The 19,867-nt window shown below is 39.2% G+C and overlaps 1 protein-coding gene across 2 annotated transcripts in view; it reads right to left on the bottom strand.

Moving 5' to 3' along the window:
• The window catches only part of slc9a8 (solute carrier family 9 member 8), a 76,303-nt gene that overhangs the window by 52,303 nt on the left and 4,133 nt on the right, over nucleotides 1-19,867 (bottom strand). Inside the window, exons 2-7 of one of the 2 annotated variants that reach the window (XM_043710280.2) lie at nucleotides 14,474-14,664; nucleotides 12,727-12,807; nucleotides 11,026-11,084; nucleotides 10,428-10,511; nucleotides 7,715-7,816; nucleotides 452-486 (exon numbers count right to left, since the gene is read on the bottom strand). In XM_043710280.2, the coding sequence (XP_043566215.2) occupies nucleotides 452-486; nucleotides 7,715-7,816; nucleotides 10,428-10,511; nucleotides 11,026-11,084; nucleotides 12,727-12,807; nucleotides 14,474-14,664 (552 nt within the window). The remainder of the gene's footprint in view (nucleotides 1-451; nucleotides 487-7,714; nucleotides 7,817-10,427; nucleotides 10,512-11,025; nucleotides 11,085-12,726; nucleotides 12,808-14,473; nucleotides 14,665-19,867) is intronic. The other variant, XM_087994926.1, reaches the window with a different exon arrangement.

Below are 19,867 nucleotides of genomic sequence, written 5' to 3'. Positions count from 1 at the left end.
ACTTTGGTTATGATACGTTACAGGAAGATTTGTTTTCTGTAATTCAGTGCATTAAGTGGCTACTAACCAATGTTTAAATAATGTTGATTTTAGTTTGATTGCTTTAACATAGGTATTAATATGGCAAACCTTGTTATGCAATTATTTGCATTGGTCTTTGAGAACGTTGCATCTTTTATTTGAAGTTATGAGCTTCCATGCAAATTATAAAAGAAGCCAGAGAAAACAAAAACTGTCAAAACTCTTGCATTTTTATAAATTCTGCTAAATCAATACCAGATCACTGCATACATCTTGGAAGCAAAACGTCATGTTGTACTGATTTGTTTTGCAGATTGGTTTCCAAAATGCTCATGTAAGAGTCTGGAAACTAATTAAAATTCCAAGCTCTCAATTTCAAACAACAACATACAGAATGATTCATTTACAGAATAATTTGTAAAATAATTACCTGTCTGTCACTGTGAGCTTATAGATAACTTCAGCCTAAAATAAGAAAGAGAGAGTTAAGGGTGAAACAAAGATCAGCAGTACACTTCTCTATCTGAAATCTAGATCTTGCAACTATCTTGCTTCATCAAAGTATGTGCAATATTTTTATTAAAATAGGAATTTCAAGCTACATTTAGCTTTCAAGGAGTTAAATTTCAATAAAGTAATATTCAGAGACAAGGATTAAAAGTGCATTGAGTGTCTATTGTCCAAAATGATTGGGTCAAGTACCAGCCTGATTTAAAGGTGGCATTTATTTTTGATTTAATTTAACTCCGTACCTTTAATAAATACTCGAGACTGACACATAAAATATTTCCAGACTTTAGTGGCAGTATTCATTGCAGACAGTAGGGATGTTCACTTTTAGATCAGTTAAGCTTAGGTGGATGAAAAGCTATGGTTCATGGTCTACTGAAAAGGACTAGTCCAGCTCACCCAGTTCAAATACTCTGAACAAATCACATCAAATCGTTACTGCTTCTAGAACCTTAATGCAAGGTGGATGCACCATTTGAGCCCATAACAACATTGGTTGCATTTCCGAAGTTTATTAGTTGTAAATACTTTGTGACTTGTTAACTATATAAAAAGTATTACATCAATGCAATCCTTCTTTCTGAGGTGGGATGAAGAATTTCTGTAGATGATGAAAGGAAGGGCATGACAATTCATGTCAAATTAGAGGACATCGCCAGTTCATTGAGAATATTTAGTTAGCAATTGTATTCTGAAGTGTGACATAATTGAAATTGGACATTGCAGGATATAAGTGCCTCACAAAAACTGCTACATACTCACTTGTTCCCAATTTCCTCTCTAGGGTTTGATTAAAATTTCACTATGTCCAGCAACACGATGCATTCTCTCTACAATACATCATTGGGACGTATATCACAATCACTCTGAACAGTATTGCAGAAATGTACAGGACACTCTCAGACCTACTGAAACAGCAGCACTTCACTCCATAAAGCAGACTTTTGCAAGGATGTAACAGCAAAGCATTCAGAAATAATATGATTTAAGACAACTCACTATGGTTTCATGAAGGGGAAATCATGCCTGACAAATTTAGAAGAATTCCCCGAGGAGCTAACAAGCAAGATAGATAAAGTGGAAGCAGTAGTATATTTGGAGTTTCAGAGGGCATTTGATCAGGTGTCATACACTGGGCTACTTAATAACATAAATGCCCATGGTGTTAGAAGCAGAATATCTAGATAAAGGATTAGCTAACTAATGGAAGACAGAATTATGATAGCATAATGTTACTGAGATTTTCAGGATGGCAACTTATAACTAGTGGAGTGCCAGTGTATCAGTGCTGGAGCTAAAATTATTTACAATTTAAGTTAATGACTTGGATGAGGAAAGGGAATGCCAAATTTCAGATGACAAATAAAAGGCGCTAAGACAAGTGGCGACGGTAACAGTCTACAGAGGGATATAGGCAAAAGTGAGGACTGCAGATGCTGGAAATCAGAGTCTAGATTATAGTGGTGCTGGAAGTGCACAGCGGGTCAGGCAGCATCCAAGGAGCAGTAAAATCGATGTTTTGGGCAAAAGCCCTTCATTAGGAATGAAGGCAGGGAGCCTCCAGGGTGGAGAGATAAATGGGAGAGGGTTGGGGCTGGGGAAAAGGTAGCAAAGAGTATAATAGGTGGATGGGGGTGGGGATGAAGGTGATAGGTCAGAGAGGAGGGTGGTGCGGATAGGTGGTAAGGAAGGTTGGTAGGTAGGTCAGGTCATGAAGATGGTGCTGAGCTGGAAGGTAGGAACCGGGGGTGGGGGGGGAGTGGAAATGAGGAAACTGGTGAAGTCCACATTGTTCTTAGGCAGAAGGTGAGGCATTCTTCCTCCAGGCGTCAGGTGTTGAGGGAGTGGCGGTGGAGGAGGCCCAGGACCTGCATGTCCTTGGCAGAGTGGGAAGTGGAGTTGAAATGTTGGGCCACGGGTCGATTGGTGAGGGTGTCCCGGAAATGTTCCCTAAAGCGCTCTGCAAGAAGGCGTCCATCGCCCCAATGTAGAGGAGACCGCATTGGGAGCAACGGATACAATAAATTACATTGGTGGATGTGCAGGTGAAATTTTGATGGATGGTCAAGTCTTCTTTGGGGCCTTGGATGGAGGTGAGAGGGGAAGGTGTGGGCGCATTCTACCTCCTTCCCAAGATCCACAAGCCTGACTACCCTGGCCGACCCATTGTCTCAGCATGCTCCTGGCCCACCAAACTCATCTCCACCTACCTTGATACTGTCCTATTCCCCCCCTAGTCCAGGAACTCCCCACATATGTTCAAGACACCACCCACGCCCTCCACCTCCTCCAAGATTTCAGTTTCCCCAGACCCCAACGCCTCATCTTCACCATGGATATCCAATCCCTCTAAACGTCCATCCGCCATGACAAGGGCCTCCAAGCCCTCCGTTTCTTCCTCTCCCAATGTGCCCAACAGTACCCTTCCACCGACACATTTGTTTGGCTGAACTGGTCCTCACCCTTACCAATTCTCCTTTGAATCCTCCAACTTCCTCCAGACCAAAGGGTTGGCTATGGGCACCTATATAGGCCCCAGCTATACCGGTCTCTTTGTTGGCTACGTAGAACAGTCCATCTTCCATAGTTACACCAGCACCACTCCCCACCTCTTCCTCCGCTACATTGATGACTGCATCAACACCACCTCCTGCTCCCGCGAGGAGGCTGAGCAATTCATCAATTGAACAACACATCCCCCCCCCCCCCCCCCCCCACCTTAAATTCACCTGGAACATCTCTGACATCTCCCTCCTCTTCCTGGACCTCTCCATCTCCATCAATGATGACAAACTTGACAGTAATATCTTTTTTTAACACACCAACTTCACAGCTACCTGGATTAACCTCTTCCCACTCAACCTTCTGCAAAAATGCCTCCACCGTATCTGCTCCCAGGAGGACCAGTTTCACCACAGAACACACCAGATGGCCTCTTTCTTTAAAGATGGCAATTTCCCTTCCCACATGGTTGAAGATGCCCTCCAACGCATCCCATCCACATCCCGCACCTCTGCCCTCAAACCCCACCCCTCCAACCGTAACAAGGATAGAACCCCCCTGGTCCTCACCTTCCACTCTACCAACCTTTGCATAAACCACATCATCTGGCGACATTTCCACCACCTCTAAATGAACCCCACTACCAGGGATATATTTCCCTCCCCACCCCTTTCCGCAAAGACCATTCCCTCTATGACTACCTGGTCAGGTCCACGCCCCCCAACCCACCTTCCCCTACCACTGCAGGAATTGCAAAATCTGCACCCACACCTCCCCACTCACCTCCATTCAAGGCCCCAAAGGAGCCTTCCACATCCATCAAAGTTTCACCTGCATATCCACCAATGTAATTTATTGTATCCGTTGTTCCCGATGCGGTCTCCTCTACACTGGGGAGACTGGACGCCTTCTCACAGAGCGCTTTTGGGAACATCACCGGGACACCCGCACCAATCAACCCCACCACCCCGTGGCCCAACATTTCAACTCCCCCTCCCACTCTGTTGAGGACATTGCAGGTCCTGGGCCTCCTCCACTGCTATTCCCTAACCACCCGACGTCTGGAAGAAGAACACCTAATCTTTTGCCTCAGAACACTTCAACCCCAGGGCATCAATGTGGACTTCACCAGTTTCCTCATTTCCCCTCCCTCCACCTTACCCCAGTTCCAACCTTCCAGCTCAGCACTATCCTCATGACCTGTCCTACCGGCCAACCTTCCTTCCCACCTATCCACTCCACCCTCCTCTCTGACCTCTCACCTTCATCCCCACCCCCATCCACCTACTGCACTCTTTGCTACCTTCTCCCCAGCTCCACCCTCACATTTATCTCTTCACCCTAGAAGCTCCCTGCTTTCATTCGTGATGAAGGGCTTTTTCCAAAAACATCAATTCTCCTGCTCCTCGGATGCTGCCTGACCTGCTGTGCTTTTCCAGCACCACTCTAATCCAGAGGGATATAGACTGGTTAAGCAAATGAGTAAAAACTTAGCAGATGGCACATAATGTGATGAACTTTGAGGTTATGGACTGTGATGGGAAAAATACAGAAGCTGAATATTAATTAAATAGAGAAAGTCTGCACAAAGCCATGAAATAAAGGGATTTTGTTCCATGACTCTCAAAAAGCTTACATCCCAGTTTAGCAAGTAATAGGGAATGGCACAACGTAAAATGAAATTTTGACCTTTATTTCGAAGGGAATGGAATATAAAAGCAGGGAGGTTTTGCCAAATCTATACAAGGCATGAGACAGACCACAACTTGAATCATAGAATCACAGAATCACTACAGTGTGGAAGCAGAGCATTCGGCCCATCAAGTCCAAAAACAGCATCCTACCCAGACCCACTCCCTGACAAATCCCTATAATCCTGTATTTCCCCTGGCTAATCCACCTTGCTTACAAAAGCCTGGACATTATAGGCAATTTAGCATGGTCAATCCACCAAACCTGCACATCTTTGTACTGTGGGAGAAAAGTAGGAAACCCATGCAGACAAAGCGAGAAAGTGCAAACTCCACACAGACAGTCACCCAAGAATGGAATCGTACCTGGGTCCCTGGTACTGTGAGGCAGAGTGCTACCATCCCACCCAGAGATACTGTGAACAGTTTGAGGCCTGATTATCTCAGGAAAGATTTACTGGCATTAGAGGAGAGAAGGTTCATTTGGGTGATATTAGTTCTTGGAGAGAGAAATGAAGAGAAATTTCTTTAAGAAAAATTGAGTAGATTGTGTCTGTACTCCTTATTGAAACATTCAAGACTCTTATGGGACACAACAGAGTAGGTGCTGAAAGGTTATTTGCCCTTTTGAGAGAGTCTAAGACTGGAGAACATAATCTCAGAATAAGAGATCACACATTTAAGACAGATGAGAATCTGTGGAATTCCTTACTGCAGGCAGCTGTTGAGACTGGGTCATTATGAATATTCAAAGTTGATATAGACATTTTTAATCAGTAAAGGGATCAAGGATTATAGGGAAAACAGGAAAATGGAGTTGAGGGTTATAGGATCAGCCATGATTTCACTGCATGATGCAGCAGACTCATTGGGCTGAATTGTTCACTTACTTACTTGTATTTTATGGTCTTGCAATCTTAGTAGAGTGAAAGGATATTCCAAATGTAAAATTTTGGTAATACTAATTTTCAGGGTTCCACGTAGTTAGAAGTTACATTTTAGTTACATGTGCACAGTTATCTTTTTAAATAACTTGGTCCAAATTATCAGCCAGCTGCTTCTGAGCAATTGGTCTTGCTGGCTTTAATTGTCTTAAAGGTGAAATAAGGTGTTAGCTTCTTGAGACTGATGAGGCATAAAGAAGCTGCCTCACTCCCTGATGTACTGCAAGTCAGCAGCTCCATCCATACTGATTGTATCATAGGCTCAGTCGTGGGCACTGCAGGCAGGCCCACAAATGAAGACAGTGTGGATCCTGTAGTAACGCAAGTCTGGGGAATGGGATAAACAGCAAAAGGGCACCCCATGAAGACAGTACAAAACCCCTTTCTTCTGCTGCTTTATGAATGCCACTAAAAATAGTAACTTGGCTACTCTCATACAATTGTTGATACCAAACATGTTTTGGAGTGGGCAGCATATGATCAGAGTTTGACAAGCTCAGTTGGCTCTGATTTATCTATTGAAGAACGTACTGCTGATTTTAGAATCATCCGATCCTCCACAATATGGGCATGAACTTGGGAAGTTGGTGGGCTTGCCAGTCAGTCTACATTATGCACTCACCCACTAAATATATACCCGGCAGGACATTCAATATGCAGCCCAATGTCTGTTTGATTACTTTAGATGCAATTCAAGGCTATTTCTCAGCTTTAAGAAATAATTATGACACTTCATCTTTAAAGAAAAGCAATATATTATATTGCTTATTATATAGGTTTTAGCTTACTAACTGCTTTGCACTAGCACCATTACACATAAAACAAAGCACCTATATTCTAAGAGTCATGATTTGGAGATGCCGGTGTTGGACTGGGGTGTACAAAGTTAAAAATCACACAACACCAGGTTATAGTCCAACAGGTTTAATTGGAAGCACACTAGCTTTCGGAGCGATGCTGACAATCACCTGATGAAGGAGCATCGCTCCGAAAGCTAGTGTGCTTCCAATTAAACGTGTTGGACTATAACCTGGTGTTGTGTGATTTTTAATATTCTAAGAGGGTATCCTTATATTCTGCTAAAAGCATTTGTTCTTCGTGTTCATGGAACATTTACACGGACAGTTTATTATACGTGGCATAATTAATGAGTGTGTAACACTTTGTTTATACAACCTCTCTTGTAAGAAAAAGAATGATTCATTTCTTTACACAATGAAATATAACTCCTGGAGCCCAAAGAAAGAGAGATGGACATTTGTCGTTACCTACATGACAACAGATATAGAGGAGAGGTGACACCAGATGATTTACCCTTTCAGGCAATGATAGAGATTAATCAGACTATTTCCAAATAAGGGACGAGTGAACCCACAGAATTAAGGACAAGAGTTGGAAACTCAGTCTTTGTTAGCAGGTTTAACCCTGTTTTCTGTGCTCTAATTCTTCTGAGATAATATCACTTAAGAAACAGAAAGAGACATCATCTGTGCTGGCAACACTCAAAGAATCCTGGCTGCAGAAAGATTTAAAAATATCATGTCTTCACTGCTTGGCTGTTAATTATTTACTGCTGAAAATGTGTTGCTGGAAAAGCGCAGCAGGTCAGGCAGCATCCAAGGAACAGGAGAATCGACGTTTCGGGCATAAGCCCTTCTTCAGGAAAACTGTTAATTATTTATAAAATCTTGCTGAATCAATTTTCATAAAGTCATGGTTTCAAAGAAAAATGCATCACCCTATACAAAATAGAGAATGCCAAGACAACCTGAAAGAGGTTTGCTGCGTTTCTCAAAGCTGTAATGATACTTGTGCATGGCAGTGGGGATGCACTTCAAATAACATTAACATAGCCAAGCTATAAAAAGCAATATAATTCTGGAAATTGCTTGGTACAAAGCTTCCTTCTCCATGTCCTGAGTGCAGACATGACAGCCCGCACATACCATCAAAAATATTCCACGGAATTCTTCCTGTAAGCACAAGTTCATGCAGGAAATTAACGTCTAACCAAGGCTATACATTTATATTGCAATAAAAACTTACCTTACCAAGAAAGTAAACCCCACCACCTACAATGAAAGCTGATATTGCTGTGCCAAACACAGCAAAAAGTGTAATGGATCCAATATTTTGGAAAAAGTTACCCTGTAAATGAAAACAATTATCAATAAATTTAACTGTACCCAAGCATAATTAATCATATTTTTTGAACTTCGGAATTGGATTACAAATAATGCCATTTCCAAAATTCTCTCATCTTCTAGCAGCAACGCATTCCACAATATCTAGGAAGAAGCACAGCACTCAGGTGCCTCATCCAATGGCCATTTGTCTAGTTAGACTCGATGACAAACGTTGGCAAGACATTCCAAAGTGTGAATCTCAGCAGAATCAGATCCTGCTTTATTCCCACTCACCCGCTGCTGCCAGTACACATCAAACTGCAGCAAAACAAATGAAGGTTATTTTCCACTTTGGTATCATTAACATCAAAATCACAGTTTTATACAATAACACTGGACAATGAGTTTCTAACATTTTAACATTATATTCCCCAACCACGAGATGGGAGGAAAACACCTAACAGTGTATTTGATATTAAAAATGTTTTACAAAACACATTTGCATTGCTATTCTGATTTTCCTACACTTTTAAGCTTCTTATGAAACTGAAATTCAGTGTCTTTGTTTCTACCATGGAAAAAAATGATTGAATGATCATATTTACCTCCTGCATTTTAGGTTTCCACTTCAAAATTCCATCCTGACCCTTCATCCTTTGTAACTAATGTTGAATTTCCAAGCTCCCTTGTTCCTCCCACCCACCAAGGCAGCTGAATATTTCCCAATTCTATACATAATTTTTCCAAATCCCACTGTTAAAACGTCTTTGGCTTGTACTTTGGTAGCAGAACTAAAAACATTCTGGCCAAAAATCACAAACATCATCCTGTGTAATTTGGGACATGATTTAATATACTTCTGATTTTTATTTCCTCAGCCCAGGAGTCCATATTACCCACACTGTCTCTCCTCTGCAGTCCATCTCTGTGGATCACCTTCACATGCTACTATTCATGCCTGTTCTATTATAGTGAATAAATATTCAACAGAAACGCTTAATTCCTAGTCTATCATGAGTATTGCTAAAGAATATAAGAGGGCTCCCTCCTTCTCATCTGCATGTCAATGACAAAATTTACAGTTTCCAATATATACTGGTCATAACTAGCTCTATCCCAACAATTTTCTAACTGAATTTAAGTTCTGCTCTTACCTCTTCCGCAACTCACTATTACAACTGGAATATCTCCATGATTTTCCACTGAAATTATCTTACTTCTTCGAAGCAACTCCAACAGACTACTGTGGCAAATGGATCCAAGAAAGTGTCAGTTTCCTGCTTGATCTCTCTAAATAAACTTTCCACTTAATTTGAAGGAAAAGATTGAATACATCTACCTTAAAATAGGTAGATAATATTCCATCCCATTTATTACCATTTATTTGAGCCAGAGTAACTCTAGCTGCTGGGCATGACATCGCAGATTTTAGATGGACACATTGGTATTTCTGAATTATGCTGCCACTTAATAGGTGATAATTACAATAATATTAATTTCAGAAAAATATTAGAAACCTCTGATACTTGGATTTGCCTTTCCCTGATTTACAATTTCAAGAAAAACACTAACTATGCCTGCTGTTTATTCTTAAGCCATGTCTATTAGAAAGTTCCACTTCTAAACAGCTATAAAGTTCTACAGGTATTTGGACAATAAATGAACCAAGAGCTGTGGGGAGAGGCCAAATAACTAACCCACCACAGGTGTGTTATCCTTGCTAACACTTTGATTGTATAGTACGAAGTCGGATTATAGAAAGCACGAAATAGCATTCAGAAGTATTTAACTGAGAACAGAACCCAAACCCGAGCTACCTTTCTACTGGGAGAAAGTGAGGACTGCAGGTCTTGATGAAGAGTTATGTTTGAAATGTCGACTCTCCTGCTCCTCGGATGCTGCCTGACAGGCTCTGCTTTTTCAGCTACCTTTCTAACTACGCTTAATCCTAAATTGAAGGTATTTTTGTAGTTTTGTAAGTACGGCAAACTTTCTATTAACTGGCATCTATGGAACCAGGAGTGTGCAGGCTGATCAAGTGGTCCACATAAACAATGCAAAAACACATACTAAATAATAGAACGTAATGCAGGTAGTGAACACATCACTGTTATACCCTATTCAAGTGATTTATCCTGTAAATATTATTAAAACTTTGCCTTAAATGAAGCTTACCTGCAAAAAGTTTCTCACTCACACCTTTAACTGATTGCACAGAGATCACAAGATCGAAATAATACAGTAAGCTTGCAGTACTTCAGGTATATAATTTTTGCAGGTTTAGTTAAGAGTGTGGTTCATAAAATGCCAGTTAAAACAAAATTTGTTGTACTATATTTGAAACTGTTAAGCAAATATACATCTGAAGATGCAGATTTAATAACATGCGGGGCAGGAGGTAGAAATTGGGGGAAAAAAAGCATTGATTCAAGGTAAAGCATTCATAGTCTATTCACCACCAAAATACCCAAGATTACAACTGATTTAAAATAATTCCAGAAAACCCACACAAGATCAACACCACATAAATTAAGATGTCTTTCCTCCAAAATAGTTCAAAAATATCTTACAAAGTAAAATGTTAGAAAAACAATCATTCCCCTAGTTTCTCACTTCTTTCATGCCTCACCTACCTTGTGTAATGAGTATCCAGACTCAAATATAATAGGCGGAAGCAACAAAAGAAAGAACATGTTTGGTCGAAACATTTCTTCTTCCTGGGAAGGAAGAAAATCAAAGACATAATGACCGGTGATCCATTGCTCTTTATTTCCACAAACAGCAGAGCAGGACCGGAAGTTCTTGTGGCCAAAGTTGACTGAGGTTCTCTGTGCACTAACTTAAAACTCTTCCAGTATTATACACACAATTTAGTCCCATGCTGTACTTCTAAAGCAGAAGTAATTTGATAACAGAAACTAAGACAAAGGCCTAAACTTCAAGCAACAATTAAATATGGGTGTAAAACCATTTTCTTTAGGTACTTTTAAAATTGAAGAACTTTTTTTTTTAAAAGGTTAACTTGAAAAATTTATTTTGAGCTCTGCGTACTGATCAAACTGGGAACATGTATGGTGATTGCAAGTAGCTTCCACACTATTGTCTGGGCAATTTTGGCATAAGGTTTCTAAGGATAATATAAAATATCAATCTGATGATATTCATGTGATACAAATCATTACCATCCACTTTAATGCATTCTGATTTGTAACTTAACAGTTAGAAACCTACCTTCCAGTTAGCCCAGTGCTGTGATTCAATAATTTTAATCACAGCTCCCATTAAGATCCCTAGGGGCAAAAAAATATGATAAATACAGATTAGCATCATTTCAAAAGCAATCTTCTCTCAAATAAATGAACAAATTAGCTCTATATTGGATATAATATCTGACATGCATTAAAAATGCCCCTTGTCCCAGAATTCCTCAGACTACTGATGTATCTACATCATATGGACTGCAGTGGTTCCAGAAGTCAAATCACCACCTAGGGTTGGGAAATAAATGCTAACCCAGCCAGCAATGCCCACACCCCATGAGTGAATATAAAATAAAAAGCCAGATGGGTATACATGCCTAAAGTAGGACATGTCAAGACTTTATACTTGCATGTAAATTCTTAATTTTTATGGTTAAAACATCCCATTCCTTGCAGTTTTTATTTGGCAGATCATTCTACTTTCTGTAAAGATTTTTAAAAATATATACATACTATTAATCTAATCCAAAGAACTATAACAGAATGCCAGGTCATCATTATACTCATACTGGATACAAGAAATCTCATGGATATCCATTCAGAGACCCGTGCTCTGAACTTTACATGATTATCCTACTGGATGTCAATCCAGTCTAATAAAAAGGTTTAGCATTTCACATCATGGATTATTTGCCCGAAATCAATTGTGATCTCTCTCTCCACAGATTATGTCTGACCTAATGCACATTTCCAGCACTTTCTGCTTTTATTTCAGGTTTCCAACGTCTGCAGTGCTGTGCTTTTATATTTTTAAAAAGTGCTAAATTGCGAAGGGACCAGATCTGAAATTCTGCTATAAAGTACAGACTTCAAACTTAAAAGGGTTCAGAAACGATTTACAAGGATGTTACCAGAGTTAGAGATTTTGAGCTATCGGAGAGGCTGAATAGGCTTGTGCTGTTTTCCCTGGAGCAGAGGCTGAGGGGTTACTTCATATAGGTTTACGAAATCATGAGGTGCATAGATAGAGTAAATGGACAAGGTCTTTTTCTTGGGGCGTGGGAGTCTAGAACTACAGGGCATAGATCTAAGGTGGGAGGGGAAAATTTAAAAGGGACCTAAGGGGCAACTTTTTCATGCAGAGAGTGATGAGTGTATGGAATGAGCTGCCAGAGGAAGTGGTGGAGGCTGGTACAATTACAACATTTACAAGGCATTAGATGGGTATATGAATAGGAGAGGTTGAGAGGGATATGGGCCAAGTGCTGGCAAATGGGACTAGATTAGGTTAGGATATCTGGTTGTCATGGACAAGTTAGACCGACAAGTCTGCTTCTGTGTTGTACATCTCTATGACTCTTTATACTTCTCTTGAATACTATTTTGAAACCTTTAGTGAAGGGATCATGAATTATTCAAGTTAGTGTCACGCGAGTATTCATTTTATTTACTCCACATAATAACCCATTGATTTTCATGGTTTTTAGCATTAAGGAAATGCTCTTGTTACACAGAGAGCACAATTTCAAAGAATAATTGGAATTTGGTTCGGATAGCATGGGATTCCAAGCTAGAAATGTCCAAGTCAAGAAATGTGAAAAGCAAATATATCTGCATTGCAAGTGCTGAAAACTTTTCTAACAGGTTCTCTGTAGTTAAGCATAGCCAATCCTGTTCTAAACTGGAAGAAGATCTTGTTCAGTGGATCAAGTGAAAATGACTGCTTACTTACCTAATGACACAACTGCCACACTTTCTGGCAGAAAATGCAGTTTATATTTGATTAGCAGCCGCACCAATATGATGCAAATAGCTGGGAAATTAAAAGTAAAATCTTAGTTATGCATTAATAATATTGTTACAAAGCCAAGGAGCAGAGTTATACTGTTGAATACTACTTTAATAAAATATAACCAAAATTACATAACAAAATTCAAACTAATAGCAAGCCAATAGCAAAAAATCTTTGACAGCAAAAGCCCAACTCCAGCTACTATAAAGTTTAAAAGTTAACTCAATTTTTAAAACCCACTTATTAAACACACCAATTTTCAATAGGTAGATACAATATTCTTTGTCTGTTTAGTGTATCCATGCCCCTCATAATTTTAGAAATTTCTATGATTGTCAGAGATCACATTATGTAAACGTGATATAGAATTATGATGCCCACTGTTATTTTAATAGCTTATTTGAGTTTTAAGTATAAATCGCCTTGCTTTTAAATTTACACAGGTTATATATGGATGGCAAAGATTAAAGAAATTTTATGCTACAAAATAGGTAAATTTCAATAAGCATAATCAATTTTTTTCATTTCACACTAGAGTTAAGCTAGTATTTAGTGCCCCATCCCACATGTACTTGGGAAGTGAGTGAGCTTCCTTCTTAAACCAATATAGTCAATATGGTATAGATACACCCACAGTGCTGTTAGGAACGGAAGATAAGAATAATTATGATCCCAAATTACTCTTAAAAGGGGGAAAAAAAAGTCAATTTAAGTAGCAACTTGTGACCACTGGATTTCCTAAAACTGTTACTTCAGATAGTCAATAAGTTACTTTAAGCATACTTACTGTTCTAAGTGAGGAAACGGGGGAGCCAACTTTCTGCACGAACTATCATAAACAATATGATAATGACCCAATTTTTTTTTCTCTGGGATGTTGATGAAGATATCATTACTGATTAAGGGATCAAGGATAATTCCACTGCTGTTTTTAAATAGATCAGAGAGATCTTTCTCATTTATATGAGATAGTTTACAGTGCTTTGTTTTGTTTTGTAGCATTATTTGACAACCTTATTTAGTGCAACAGCAAAACTGCTTCAAAATGATTGCTTCCTTATTTTTGGGAGTTGATTACAATGCAAACACCTGACACTTGCACAAGCTGGTATTGGCTGGATATCTCATCTGAAAGATGGCAGTTTTGAATGTAGCACTGATTGTCAGTCTAGGATTGGTCTGTTCAAATCCCTGAATGGTAGTTGAGATGTTAGAGTGCTGACACAAAGAAATTTTATGTAAAAAATTAAGTTACTTAGAGGTATGAAGCCAATGCATCAATTCTCAGAAATAAATCTGCCACAAAAAGACATTCAAATAGTATTTGTAAATACAAACTTGTTTTTCCCCCAAAGTTGTTTGTCTCTCTAAATTAACAGTGGAATTGAGAAACAGTGATATGATTTGCAGTCTGTATCATCCTGCTTTTTGTATTAGGCTTTTTAAAAAAATTATGAAAAGGGAACATGAAAACAGACTAAAGCAGCTCAAAGAAAACAATAGTTCTACAATTATAAAAGTAAAATTACTCTGGTGTCCAAGAGTTTAGTTATGAAACATAAACATATATTTCTGCATTACTTTGAACAGTGGAAAAAAAAGGTCAGTGAAAATTACCAGGAGAAGCCTGTTGTTTAGGTAGCCTCTAAGTAAATATGAAATTAAAATTCTGAACACAGTGACATACCTAATATAAGCAGACTAAAGAATATAGTCATTCCACTTGACTGTTCTTCTTGTTGTGCTTCAGCCCCCGTCTGCAGAGGCAATATAGGTTTTGGTGGAGTTGGTGGAACCAGTATTGGAGTAGTAATAGTGGTAATGGTAACGGAGGTGGTCTGTAGTGTGTTATTTTGTTCTGTGATATTACTTGACATCCTGAAATTAGCAAAATAACAAGATGTTTCGAAAACAAATTACCTTCTTAAGAGTTGGTTATAAATCCAAATAAAGGCACTTATACAAGTTGGATATTTATTCAAACATCTGCACTTAAATTAATTTGGCTGAATAAGTCAGGTAATTGTCCCTGCTTCCAAACTCCCACTCCTCCCTTTCTCTGTGCACTCCTCCCACAATCCAAAGGCGTGCAGGTTAGGTGAATTGGCTATGCTAAATTGCCCATTACTCAAGGGTACATATGAGAAAGGAGTCTGGGTGAGTTACACTTTGGAGGGCTGGTATGGATTTGTTGGGCCGAAGGGTCTGTTTCCATACTGTAGGTAATCTAATCTAATTCTGACCTAGATATTAATTCTTCCACCAGTGTCTTTCACTGCCTGGAGGAAGGGTTAGGCCATAGTGGTTGCATGGCAGTGGGGTGAGGGGGATTTCAGGCATTGTTGACTCAGACGTCACTTTCGATCAATAATCACAGAAGCAGAGAGAAAGTAGGACTCGCTACTGTATTCTTTGGCTTGCTGGCCTTAAGCTTTGAAATTCATTCCTTAAAACTTCTGACCTGCCAATTGGCATGAAAGAATCATTGTCTATTCAATTCCACCATTTGCCCGAAATATTGACAGGGAGGAAAAGCTGATCAGAAGATCTTAATATAATTTTCCATTGTCTGATATAAGTCCAACAAGTCAAATGTTGTACCCAAGATCTACTAAATATTCTAACTTTCAAAACTTAGCTGTTGGTATTTAACTTTCATGCAATGGGACTATTGTAACTTCCACATGATTATGATATTATCATAGTGAAAATTAACTTTTGATACTTTGACACTGCAATCACCAGAGATAGTTTCAATGTTTACAAATTAGAAACTATGCTGGTGAATAATAAAATTATTTCAGAACTCTTATTAATTTGATAATAAAAATGAAGTGAACGCTTCAAAATGGTTGTATACAAACTTCGACACAGCTGAAAACACCTTCCACGAACCACCTAATTTTCAAATTAGCACAATTTTGTCTACATTGGAAAGATTTTTGTTAAAAATACAAAGTTGGCATAAAGAACAAAGGATAAAGAACCAATTTACTATGTATATTGGTGTAACAGTTTTTCTTAAGAAAAGATGGGATAATAATGTGCATGCATACAAGGCCAATATTCAAGCAAGAAAACTCAAGGACAAGAGACTTTCAAATTTCTCCATACAAAAAAGCTTTTGCTACATCTATTTTTACTGGTTTATGTAACTAACAAAGAGCAAATACAAGCAATACTCTATTATCCATATGAAAATTCTTTCAGGAAATATTGTTCATCTATTTAAAGATAAAGCTATAAGTGAATAAGAAAAAAACGTTACCGGGTCAGAGATCTAACTTAAAATATGTACTAAAAACTATTGCACAGCATTAAAATAACCAGTTCACAAGCCCCAACCTGAGTAATTATCCTTTCTCAAACAAAGCCCTTTTACAAGTTCCCATCAAGGGCACAAAGGAGTTCAGGAATTAATTTGTCCTGAATTGTAGCCTTTTCCTTGAATACATCCAACTGTAATACTGAGACAATGGTGATAGTCATTGTTCAAGTCATTTTTTCCTCATCAAAACTTTGGAAGAGCAGATTTTGTCAAGAAATGTCTGCCTAGTCAATAATCTCTAAACTACCAAATAGTCTCTTTTGCTAAGACAGTACCAGACAAAACATCAATAAAAAAAAAGAATAGCACTCTCAACTAGTCATATTGGAGTTTTACGATTGTGGTGACTGGGCAATTCCAAGCTTCAAGTTTTGAGTTCAGAACAAGAATAATTTGAGATAAATCTATCTGAAATTATAAACAAGTTAGGATAAAGAATTTTACATAAATAATTCAGTAATGGAGTTAAAGCATGGCACTTGATTGATGACTCAACCTCTTGATGGTTTCTACTCAAAAATTTCAAAAATAGGTGGGTGAGTAAACTAGATGTCTAATTTTCAGTATTTTCCAACGTTCTCTGAACTGAGGAACTCAGTCTTTAGATCGCAAAGCTACAAGGCATAAATTTGGAAACTAGCCCGTCAGATTAAAACCTGTTGCGGAAAATTACAGGAAACAATTAAATGTGTAGTTAGATAAATGAAGATCTATCAATGAGGACAGTGTTGATTTCTGAATGGTAGATCCTCTGAATTATTGCATGTTTTGAGGTCACAAATGTCTGGTTCGGGAAATGAACGGATGATGCTTGTATGGAGTTCAGGAAAATATCTTAAGAATCAGCACTAAAGATTAAGAAAATTGGAAAACGACAGATTTTGTGATTTTATTTATTCAGGGTTGGGCTAGCTGAACCAGCATTTATTACTGATCCCACTAAAGATAGTACTGAGCTGCCTTCTTGAACAGCTGCAGGTCAAGGGACATTGGGATATCAATGATATTAGAAAGGGAAGCCCAGGATTTTGACCAAGTGATTGTGCATTGTTCCAGGTTGGGACGATCTATGGTTTGGAGGGAATTTGCAAGTAGTAGTATTATCATGCATTTATTGCCCTTGCTCTTTCTGGTGGTTGAAGACATGTCTGGAAGATGCAGTTGGAGAAATTTTTTTAAGTTACTATAGTGTACCTTATAGAAAGTGCATGCTGCTCCCACTGTGTTGATGGTGGGGATATGAATATTTAAGGTGATGGACAAGGTTCCTGTCAACTCTCCTGTTTAGTGTTCAGTTTTTGTTCGAGCTGAACTCATTCAGTAAAATAGGATGAGTAGACAGTACTCTATCATATTCTTTGTGTCTTGTAGATGGTGGACACAGGCACTGGGAGACAACAAGTTAATTACTTGCCATGATATTTCTATCCTCTGACCTGCTCTTGAAACCACAGTATTTATGTGATTGACACAGATCAGATTTGGGTCAATCATAACCTTCAGGCTAGTGATAGTGTGGCATTCAGTGATGATAATACCATTCATGGTCAAGGGTGATGGTTACATTCTCTCGTTAGAGATAGTCAGTACCTGGCAGTTCTATGGTATGAACGTTATTTACCATTTGTCAGCAGAAGCCCAGACGGTATCCAGGTTTGCTTTATGTGGACATGGACTGCTTCAGTATCTAAGTTGTTGGCGAATGGTGCCAAACTTCTGAGATTAGTAACTATCCCACTTCTGATCTTATGATGGAGGGAGGTCACTTACAAAGCACCTGAAAATTACTCAGCTGAGGACAATACCCAAAGAAACTCCTACAGCCAGATATTGGGCTGAGATGATTGATCTTCAACAACCACAACCTTTTTCTGAGCCAGGTGTGATTCCACCCATTGGAGTTTTTCCCCTCCCTGACTCCCACTGAATCTAGTTTTGCTAGGAATCCTTGCTGTCAGACTTGGTCAAATGCTTATGTCAAAGGCAGTCAATCTCAATTGAACTCTGCAATTTAGAACTTTTGTTCATACTTGCTGTCATGATATCAGGAGTCAAGTAGCCCTGACAGAACACAAATTTAGTGTCCGTGTGCAAGTTATTTCTTTCCAAGTAGTATTTGATAGTACTGTCAATGATTCTTTTCATCACTTTACTAATTAATGGTCCATTCTTCAGAAGGTGATAATTGTGCGATTGCATCTGTCCTGCTTTTTGTGCATAGGAAATACCAGGACAATTTTCCACATTGTCAGGTAGAGGACAGTACTGTAACTGTATTGGAACAGCTTGGCTCGGTGCGGCCAATTCTCATACATATCTTCAGTACTATTGCTGGAATGCTGTTCGAGCCCTTAGCCTTCACATGATCCAGTTTTTTCAGCTATTTATTGATGTCACGTGGAGTGATTTGAATTGTTTGAAGACAGACATCTGCGATGTTGAAGACGTCAGGAAAAGGCTGGCATTTTGGACTGATGATGGATGTAAATACTTCAGCCTTGTCTTTGATGTTCTGGATGTCACCATCATAGGGGATGTTTGTGTAGCCGCCTCCTCCTGTTGGTTGTTTAACTGTCCACCACCATTCAAAACTTGAGGTGGCAGGACCGCAGAGCTTTCAAGAGACCTATATGTTGTGGGATGATTTAGCTCTCTACAACATGCTGTTTCCACTTTTTGTCATGCAAGCAGCTTCAGTGGGCTGCTATCTCCTTTCTTGTATACTTTATGCTGTCTCTGCATGCCTCTGGGTTCATCTTCCAGCTTGACGCTAATGGTACAGTGGGGTATATGCCAGTCCAGAAGGTTACAGGTTGAAGTTGAATACAATTCCGCTGCTGATCATGGCCCACAAAACCTCATGGATGTCCCCGAGTTGTGAGATCTGTTCCAAGTCTATCCCAATTAGTACCGTAGTCGAACAACCAACATATTTGAAAATGTGATTTGACTCCACAATGACTTCACAGTGGTCACTCAAACCAATACCATCACTGATGGATGAACTGTGAAAGGCAGATTGGTGATGATGAGGTCAAGTGTAGGTAGAGTTGAAGAACCGAAAAGGTGAATAAACCAGAATGGAAGTTATCTACAAGCCTCCATGAGATAAATCAAGAGATAGAAAAAGCATGTAAGAAAGGCAAGGTTATAGTGATCATGGGGGATTTCAATATTCAGGTTGGTAGTGGATCACAAGAAAAGGAATTTGTGGAATGTCTACAAGATGTGGCTCCGGAAAAGCACAGCACATCAGGCAGCATCCAAGGAGCAGGAGAGTCGATGTTCTGGGTATAAGCCCTTCATCAGGAATTTGAGGGTGGTGTGGATGAATGGCTGGGGTGGAAGGAGTGAAGGTAGCTTGGAAGGCAACAAGTAGATGCAGTTGGAGGGTGGGGTGATAGGCATAGGTTGGAGCAGAAAGTAAAGCGGATCAGTGGGAAGGAAGATGGACAGATGGGACAGTGCCAAATTGGGGGGTAAGATCCGGGAATGCAATGGGGGAGGGGAAAGGAGGAAACTGGTGAAATCGACATTGATTCCATGTGGTTGGATGGTCCCAAGGCAGAAGATGAGAAATACAACCAAAAAAAAGAAACAGATGATCACGTTATTGGATTGTATTATAGATACCCTAATTGTCAGGGAAATTGAGAAACAAATTTATAAGGAGATCTCAGTTATCTGTAAGAATAAAGGGTGGTTATGGTAAGTGATTTTAACTTTCCAAATAAACACTGGGCCTGCCATAGT

This window comes from Chiloscyllium plagiosum, unplaced genomic scaffold, assembly GCF_037043375.1.
Source record: "Chiloscyllium plagiosum isolate Xiang-an unplaced genomic scaffold, Cpla_swu_hap1 HiC_scaffold_15, whole genome shotgun sequence".
NCBI classification, from domain to species: Eukaryota; Metazoa; Chordata; class Chondrichthyes; order Orectolobiformes; family Hemiscylliidae; genus Chiloscyllium; species Chiloscyllium plagiosum.
The sequence above is the reverse complement of the archived record's forward strand: the minus strand, read 5'-3'. Positions and strand labels throughout refer to the sequence as shown.